General features: G+C 48.1%; 1 protein-coding gene across 1 annotated transcript; it reads right to left on the bottom strand.

Annotated features, from left to right (window-relative positions):
* Nucleotides 1-73: 73 nt before the first annotated feature.
* LOC119174895 (uncharacterized) lies at nucleotides 74-5,026 on the bottom strand. The gene is made up of 2 exons (XM_075894975.1): nucleotides 4,887-5,026; nucleotides 74-4,047 (listed from the first exon to the last, which is right to left on the bottom strand). Exon 2 carries the CDS (start codon nucleotides 3,989-3,991, stop codon nucleotides 284-286), a length of 3,708 nt encoding a protein of 1,235 aa, XP_075751090.1. The 5' UTR covers nucleotides 3,992-4,047; nucleotides 4,887-5,026; the 3' UTR covers nucleotides 74-283.
* Between the last annotated feature and the right edge of the window lie 4,797 nt (nucleotides 5,027-9,823).

The raw sequence follows: 9,823 nt of genomic DNA, 5'->3' as shown, positions 1-9,823 counted from the left end.
TCTTTATATAGAAATATACTGCCAGCAACGGCGTCGTATTAATATGCAACATTCAAATGGAACAAAAACGATGTGATGATTCGATGCTTTATTTAACAAACTGAACGAAAAGAAAAAAAAAAAATGACTCGATAAGAAAAATAAAAAAATGCTAAGCCTCTGGCTATAGCACTGCTTCAGATGTCATTGCACAATCAGGAACCAAATTAGGTATATTGCACCATTTCACATTGCACATTTCTATCAACATTCTAAGAGCACACTGGCACGCCAGCATCAGCAGTCATTCATTCGGTACCCTGTAAACCATTTTAAAATGACCCAGCATTTCTTCAAGCTTGAAGTGTTCCTTGACTTGTTTTTCGGAGAGCAGTCGCGGGTCTTTATCCCTCAGACCAGCGTAGAAATCGTCGACGCGCCGAACTTCTTCTCTGGCGCTGAGAAGTTTGTGCTCCCTGGTCATGTACTCACTCTCTATGTTCTGTGCGTTGGCTTTGAACTCTTCGCAGATCCTCTGCTCTTGCGACAAAAAGTAGCGGAGGTCCCATGGCTCTGTGTGCGCTCTCCTATGGTGCCTGTCAGACCGCCCGTCGTGGTCGTGTGAGGCGTACGTCTCCTGCTGGGTCCTCAAACTCGTGTGGAGCTGCCTGATATCATCGTTGAATGTTTCTTGCACTTTTGTAACATCCCTCTCCCTTTTTCGTTTCAGTTCCTTTAACTTTAGGTCAATAATGTCTGTGTCCAAACGCTGGCGCTTGGCTGGTTTACTACAATGGTCGTTGTGGGAGCTGTGTGATGCCTTGCGCTTTCGGCGTTTAGACTTGGAAGGCGTGTTTTTCTTTTTTGCACGTTTCAGGCGCAATGTACGTTGTCGATAGTGGAACGTTGACAGCTCTTTGTGGGGGTCTGGAATCTCAACGTTGTGCCAGACTGCTTGGACTGCCTGGTATCGTTCCTCATCCGTCGTCAGGCGACGAACAGCTTCCCAATCTGGATTTTCGTTGTCCATGTTTTCGGCGGGATCTTCACTAGTGAATGGGGCTCTGTTTTTTGTCTCTGGGGCCATCACAATGGGCAAATGTGGTTCTGAGCTAAAATCGGTCGGCACGATGGAGCTCGAATGAGCATTTAGACCTTCAGGTTTGTGCTGTTCGAGTCCCCGCCTAATAGTGTTTAGTTTCTCACGCATGTCCAAAGCTTCAGGAATGTATATCTCATCGTCACTTGATGTACATACCAGTAGAGGGGGTACAGGTGCACACAGGGGAAGGCTGCTTGTGTCTGTAGAGGGAATTGGAGAATCCCAAGGAAGGACACACTCTGATTTATCCGTACATGGTTGTCCTGGCACGTCTGGTACTGAGGAATTTGCATTTTTCAAAGCTGGCTGGCAATGTTTTACAGATTTTACTGATAGCACAGGTGACTGCACTTCACCAACAAGCGTGTCATCAGTGTCAACATCCAGGTCTAGAACATCTCCAGATGCCCCAGTGCTGGATAGAGGAAGCATGCTTGGCTTATCAGCAGTTAGTGGCACTAGCTGGAGGTCTTCTACCGATTTTGGTGATGCCACAGGTGACTGCACTTCACGAACGAAGGTATCACCATCAGTTCCAGCTCCATCAGCTTCGTCCACCAGTGTAGTATCAGAAATTTCAATTTCCTCACAGATATCTTCGGACTGCAGACCATCATCCAATTGAAACACAGGCTTGGAGGTAGAACACTCTGCCATTGAAGTTTCCTTACACTCCTTGTCTACAGCAGCGACACTGTCAATTTTGTTAGAGTTAGGTCCCGGAAGAACAACAATTTCAATTTTTTCACTGCTCTCGGCAACACTCTCAATGCTGTTGCTTTTAAGCTTATGCTCTGTAAAACTTGAAGAAGCTGCAAAATCATTACTAGCTGCTGACAAAGGAGCCAATGGTTTTTTATCTGCCTCCTCAAACTTTGGCACTGCCTGCACAATGTCCTCATGACATAATGAACTAGTGGTACAGATATCTTGGACAGACTGCACAACATCTGTGAAATAAGCCGGGCTGTTAGCACTGGCATGTTGTTCTAAGTGTTGTTTTAAAATCGCATCGCTAGCTACTCGCTCACTTGAAACTGCGAGGTCCTGAATCGAGAAGCAGTGCTCAGGTTTTTCACCAACAGTGCAATTTTTCGGTGTGATGTCACTTGCCTTATCGGCTTCTTCTGAACGCAACAAATTCCTAGAGATTTCTGAAGCGACATCCTCTAATGATTCAACAGATGCCAGGTTACCACGTTGTTCGTGAGGCGTGACACATGATGCTGGTTTGTCACCCATACGCGTATTCTCACAGATACCAAGGGAGCCTGAAGGCTGTGGACTTGAGTTCAGTGTATAAGCACTGTTACACTGAGTCTTATATTCGTACAGTCCTTTCTGATCAGGCACAAGAACTCCTTGAGGAGAAGAAATTGTGGGGCATTGTGCAACTTGTTCAGCCAACTTGTTCGCACAAGGCATTACCACGTGTCCTCCAGGTACACAGCTATCTTTGCTCTGACGAATATGACATAAGCTATCTGAACATGCTAAATTTCTCTCCCTTGTCGTAGCATCTGTTCTTGGTACAGAAACATCATTCATGACACCACTGTCATTGTACCCTTGTGCGTACTCTTTAGCTCTCATCTCTTCTACATCATCATACTTCTTAAACGTAGATGCATTTTCCATAATACAGCTGTCATCAAAACTCCCTGCCTCTAATGGTTCATCCTTATATTTCTTAAACATGGAAGCATCCACTATAAAACAGCTTTCATCAAAACTTTCTGCTTTAAATGGTTCATCCTCATATTTCTTAAATGTCGAAGCATCCTCCATGACACAACTTTCATTAAAACTTCCCACATACTCCGGATATTGCTGCTCTTCCAGTTTTTCTGGGCAGACGGAGCTGCAGGAAACGCTAGCATTCTGCACCCGACAACTTGCATTGAATGGGTCGTACTGCTGCTTGCTTTTGTTCGCCTGAGGAGCCTCGGAATACGTTTTGCTTTCATACGCACTTTCTGTGCGAGTACAGGTTTGATGGCTCAGTTCCCCAGCTTTAGGTTCCTGTTGATACGTTTCACTTGCAAAATTCACTGATTTTACACAGCTGCCATGAAAGCTTTTATACTGCTGTCTGTAATGGTGCTCTGTTGTTTTTGCTCTACAATTCTCAGAAACAAGCAAACTTTCTTGATCAAATAAATGTGTATGCGCATCTGGTGATGAAGACAAGGAATCCTCACAATTTAGCTCGCTAAGGATTACGAAATTGGCATCATGCTGCCTGCACACATGCTCGTCATTATGTTCACTGCCCTGACCAGGACCACAGCCTTGTTCACTGCACTGAACCCTAGTTAAGGGACAAACTGAATGCTGTGAAACTGAAGCATATTGTTTAAACCTGGTTGATTCTGTACACTCATCTTCACTGCTGAGGGCCAGAGTTTCATTGGCATCTTCAATGGAGCCCTTACAAGCCCTAGTTGAGGAACAAGTCGAATTCTGAGAAGACGAGGAATATTGTTCCAACAGGGTATCTTCCATGCACTCATCTTCACGACTGAGAGCTAGAACGTCATCAGCATCTCCAAAAGGACCTATTCTGTCATCCTCTACGTAGTTACCTTGCGGAGCGGTAGATGCGCGCACCGGCAAGCTTTGTCCTTCACAATACTCGGTAAAACACTCATGAGAGCAACTTGCGTTGCCAGAAGCATATTCCCCATCTTCTACACGTACTCCAGCAGCATCGTTTTCAGATGTGACTTGCGGGCATGCAGGAAGGAAACTGTCGCACTGTTCCACAAAACTGTCTAAGGTGGAAAGAAACGAGGAAACGTCTCCATCAGCCACTTCACTGTCCGCGGTGTCAGATGTCCTGATTGGCGTGCTACAAAATCTTCGAGCGATTGTCCTTCGGCATGGGGTCCCTAAATGTCCGACGTTCATGTTTCACGTATCTGGCCCAAATTGCAGCTTCAGCTCTGAAGTTGTGACTCGTGAGTCTGCAAGAAAATTAAAAAAAAAAGAGGTAAACCAGATATAAAGCTACCTCAATTTTATGTTAAAATAAAATAAAGTGTATATCTCGATTCAACATGTCAACACGCAGTAAGCGACCTTTACATACGGACAAGCAACAACACACCACGCAACCCGCACAGCAAGCCGTTCGTGTTGATTTATTGATTGATTGATTGATTGACAAGTGGGGTTTAACGTCCCAAAACCACCAAAAGATTATGAGAGACGCCGTAGTGGAGGGCTCCATGAATTTCGACCACCTGGGGTTCTTTAACGTGCACCCAAATCTGAGCACACGGGCCTACAACATTTCCGCCTCCATCGGAAATGCAGCCGCCGCAGCCGGGATTCGATCCCGCGACCTGCGGGTCAGCAGCCGAGTACCTTAGCCACTAGACCACCACGGCGGGGCAAGGCGTTCGTGTATTGGCTTCAAATTGTTGCAACTGTAGAATGCCAACTTGATAATTAAGAAAGGTGCTCCAGGCGTGAACGTCAAACGCTTGATACGTACGACAAAGACAGTTCCCAAATCCAAATTGAAAGGCATGACCAGAAATGAAAACGCGTACCACCGAATAGCGGCGGATTTCGCACGGTAACCACTCATTAGCACAAAATTGCAGCAGGTAAAACGAAAAATCCCGAGAAACATTTTAGCACACCCAGTAAGTTACTCGTCATGCAACTATTTGTGATGAGGCCGCGAAAAATATTTATGACAGCGAGAAGCTGTCATCCATGACACCAAATAGCTACCACGGCGTTCATATGCAATCACGCGAAGCTGGTCTATCGCTTCTCACACCATCACACTCACCTGATTTTGAACACCGAAATCACTTGAACAGGCTCACCGGTGTCTTCATGCTATCTTTGTCCACACACAAAAGAAACAAGCACCCACTAGCGGCATTCACCGCCGACCAATACTGCACACTTCACAATGACACGTGTGTTCACTCAGTCGAAGCGAAGAAACTACCAACATCGTGTTTTCGTTTTTCTGAATTTCGGCGCCACTCTCAGCGGGGGCGCTGCCTTCGTGATTACAGAAAAGTGCCAAACAAGCAAAATGACCAGAATCCTTGCCTCATTACTTGTTCTTGCTTCTTGGTACGCGTGCTCTCAGGTCTTATTGGGTGCTTTCAGTGCTGCGCTAGCTGGGGCGGCGTAGGGCCTTTTGGTGCGACAAAATTAGAAGCAAAAGACGTGCGCAGTAGTTTTGATACGTTATCTAATGCTCTAGCTCTGGAAGCTTTTGGGGAAAGGTAACGACGGAAGCTACTGAGTGAAATGTTCACAACGCTTTTGCCGAAAGGGAACGATGGGGGACGAAAAGGGTGAAGGTCTTTCTAGCAGGCTGGGCTGAAATATGCGGCGCCGTCAGCCAGACAGGTTGTCTGCCTGGCGGAGGTGACTCGCACCTTCCAAAGAACCAACCACCACAATGAGTGGGCAGACAACTGAATGGTGGCGGTCGCAGTGGTTAGAAGAGGAAAAGGGCGCCTAATTTCTGCCGCCCGGTAGGGAGCACGGCGCAGTGCTCTAGAAACGTGCGTGACTTGGGAACCAGTAGAATGGGGAGTGCCATTTGCCTTTCGTGTAGGCAAGGGTGCTTCTGTAAAGAAAAAAAAAAAAACTTTCACGTTATCCCCCAGCGGCTCGCTCGCGCCCGTCTTTGGCGTGCGGAGGGTCACGACCTCCTCTGCGGAGGGTCTCCCATCGAGGGGGGGGGGGGGAGGAGGAGCTGAGAATGAGGGGAATGGGTTGAGAGGTTCATCGCAGCCGCAGCGTGGTGGTAGTGGCTGTGGTTAGAAGAGGAAGAAGGTGCCTAATTTCTGCAGCCCGGTAAGGGGCATGGCGCAGCCCTCCCTGTTAACGATGGTTATAGCACGAGAACGGAACGACGACAAAGAGACAAGAAGGACACAAGTGCTAACTCCCAACTGAGTTTATTGTGCAGAGCGCGAAAACATATAGAGGAGACAGTAAACCATGTGACAAAAAACATGTGGCACAAAGAGCAATGGCGGGAAGTTGTATATAGGACCCCCCTTTCCTGCGGAGGCACTGCGCCGTGCTCCCGACCGGGTTGCAGAAATTAGGTGCCTTTTCTCATCTTCTAACCACTACCACCCTTTCCTGCGGTGCTTGTTATGTCGGAACGATGGGAAGGTGTCTAAACGATCGACGGAGAGAACACGCTAACAATGTTAGAAACGGGAAGGATGGTTTTCTTGCTCAGCACTGCACTGAGTGCAACTGTGTGCCCTTTTTCAAGCTTTGCGCAGAGGCAGTGTCGCTTCCAATGAAGTTCCTTTTCAAGGACACAGTGACGCTGTACAAGCACAGGGATGAGCGCACCCGAGTCATCGTCGAGGCCGCGCAGATGGCACGGGCACAGGTGTCATGCATTAGCAAGCCCTCCGTGCCCTGTCCGAGAAGTTACTAAGGTTCCTCGAAGGTTTCGGTGCGTGCAAGTAATTATACTACATTTACTTTTCTGTTTCGTTTCCTTATAGACTTTTCATTGCCCTTTTTTGTGCTTTTGTTTTTAAATGCCAAGCATTCATTTGCGAACTTCGGCGACATTGAGCGTATCTATCTATCTATCTATCTAGCCGCATATGACTTTTAGCTATCCTGGCCGTTTCGATAATGGCATCGATACCAAACTCGGTATGACATAACTTGGCTGAATGAAGAACATATTTGACTAGTCACAACGTGAAAATCATGACACGCATGTCATGAATGTCATGATTTAAATGCCATGGTCCTGCAGCTCTTGGGGTGGTTTCGTTCACATGGCATGTTGCAAAACTGGTATGGTATGACATGATTGCATGGCGAACACAAGCGATGGACCCTAACATGAAAATCATGACATGAGTGTCATGTAACAACATGACTACATGTCACGCTCATGATGCGCTCACGGCCGTTTCACTAGCGTCACATATACCAAATTTGTTATTACGGTACGTGAATGAATGACGAAGGTATGTGACTGGTGCAAACATGATAAACATGAGATGCGTGTCATGTAACAACATGACTACATGCTACGCTCATGATGCACTCGCGGCCGTTTACCAAACTTGGTATTACCAAACTCGGTATTACGTGACGCGAACGGACGACACAGGTAAATGACACATCCAAACATCATATTGACGACATGCGTGTCATGTAACAACATGACTACATGCCACACTCATGATGCGCTCGTGGCCGTTTCGCTAGCTTCACATATGCCAAATTTGGTATTACGTGACGTCAATCAATGACGAAGGTATGTGACTGGTGCAAACATGATAATCACGAGATGCGTGTCATGTGAGAACATGACTACATGCCACAGTCAAGGTGCCAATGCATTTCGACGTGATGCGTTGCGCGTGCTCGCCGGCGTTCATTTCGTGACGTCACGCTAGCGTTGCCACACCAGGTGGCGTTCCTGCCATATACTCGCAGGCGCGTGACGCTCTGAGTTGCTTTGACGCATGCGAGTTTCAGCGCGTCCGGTGTGCACTCGCGGCCGTTTCGCAAGCTCCACATTTACCAACTTTGGTGGTACGTGACGTCAATGGATGACGAAAGTATATTACTGGTGCAAGCATGACAATCCTGACACGCGTGTCATGTGAGAACGTGACAACATACCACGCTCATAGCGGGCTCGCAGCCGTTTCGCTAGCACCACACATAATAAATTTGGTATCACGTGACGTGAATAGATGACGAAGGTAAACGACGCATCCAAACATGATAATCATGAAACGGAAGTCATGTACGGCATCATTTACCTCCACCTCGTATCGTTCTGCTGACTTTAAAGTGAAATATAAACCTTTCTCATTCGTGTTTCGCATATGATCGACTCCCACTGTACGTGGAATCTGCCAATTTTTTTCCGCTTTTTCATTATTGCTTTTTGTACCACATGGTTTACTGTCTCCCCTATATGTTTTCGCGCTCTGCGCAATAAACTATGTTGGAAGTTAGCGCTCGTGTCCTTCTTGTCTCTTTGTCGTCGTTCTGTTCTTGCGCTATAACTATCGTCATGTCATACCAACTAGTTGAAGCTGCTACACTCCCTGTTAAGTCAATAATGTATGGGGCGAATTTAGCACCCCCCTCGTGCCCCCCTCGTGCGCACATCTTTTTAGCCCCCCTCGTGCGCACGTCTATATATGCTCATGGCAATCCGCACCCCCGGATCACAGGCGCGCGCCTTGATGTAGTTCTTCAATGTATTAGGACTAGTGGCATAATTATGAAGGCGTTTAGCTTCAGACGTGCCGTCAAGCGACGTAACCAGTGCACTTTGTAGATGATGCAATTGATATAGAAATGAAACCTGTATATATTAGAGCTGAAATTTTCATTCAGAGGCCGATATTGTTGCCCGCCGTATCTTGCGCAAGTACCGTGAAACGTTTGTTGGTGGGTCTATGTACATAGGAAGTACATGAGGTCTCAGTCTTGCCATCCGATGTCATAGCTCAGAGTGCGGACGGCATCTACCATCCTGTGGAAATGTTACTGTCACGCGTAACAATGCAGACAGTGAACGAGAAATACTGCAGCGTGCATCATCGGGTTACCGGGGAGCGTAGGCCCCTATAAGACTGTTGTGTAACCGGAAATGAGGCAAGCCTCCTTTCCACCAGTCGTCAAGTCATTGCTGATGCACTGCGCTCGGTGGCGACATCCGGGCGCACGACGCTAATTTCCCCGCTCACACTTCACGACGATCAACCACCGACGGTCGACGCTCTGTGCGACGCCGCTCGTATTTGCCGTCGCCGAGAAAAACGCGGCTCTCCTTCCTCCCAGCCCACGACGCGGCCCTTGTGCGAAACCACCGAGGCTATGTTACTGTATGCCGTGGCCGCAACCGGCGCTATAGGCTTTTGGATACGCTCGCTCGCGACTTGCAGCGCATGTCAACGTATACGTCACGTTGTCTTTCTCAAACTCGCGATTGGGGGAGAGAACCGGAGGAGCGACGGAGGCAGGAAGGATATTACGACGGCGTCGGCATCATTTTCTGACCAAGAATGATTAGGGTTAACGGCCCGACGCCGTGCTGCTCCGAACGCCGTCGGGGCGCGCCGCAGTCGAAGCGCTGCCATTTTCTTTCCCGCGCGGCCGCAGTAACGTGCCGTCATCATCGAAGTTTGCGGCTCTTTTGGTATTCTTTGTTTGTCGATTCGTCTCTTCACGCTTTCTCGGCGCTCTTTTCTCCCGTCGGCACGACGCTCGGCGCGGATGGCGGCGACGCGCACGGCACGCAGCGTACCCGAGTTGTGGGCTTGCGGCCGACGCAACGTTCACAATGATCGCGTCGACGCGAGGTTAGATGGACGTGCGCACGCGGGCTTAAAGCCGCTGAGGCGCAGCCCCGAGTATTCAGAAAGCCATTAGCGCAGGCTTCTTTCTCTTGGGCGATGGCGGCGCTTTGTTTTCTGCTCGAAGCGGACAGGAGACAAAGAAATACGAGAAAGGGTATTTTAAAGGGATTACCGCATCGGGCCGCAATACAGGCTCGAGAAAGCGAAGGACACGTGAAGGACTTCCAGTCGGAGATATTTAAATCTGTGCCGGGCGATAGACACACAAAGAAAACATTTGTCCCTTTGTAAATCCGGTGTTACTGAGTGCGAGAGTAACCTATCACGTTCCATTTAGTACGAAAGGGCCAATCATTCGTGGCACTTGCGTAGCCAGGATTGATGATTGATATGT

The sequence above is a fragment of the Rhipicephalus microplus genome, chromosome 5 (genome assembly GCF_043290135.1).
Source record: "Rhipicephalus microplus isolate Deutch F79 chromosome 5, USDA_Rmic, whole genome shotgun sequence".
Classification (NCBI taxonomy): domain Eukaryota; kingdom Metazoa; phylum Arthropoda; class Arachnida; order Ixodida; family Ixodidae; genus Rhipicephalus; species Rhipicephalus microplus.
The sequence above is the reverse complement of the archived record's forward strand: the minus strand, read 5'-3'. Positions and strand labels throughout refer to the sequence as shown.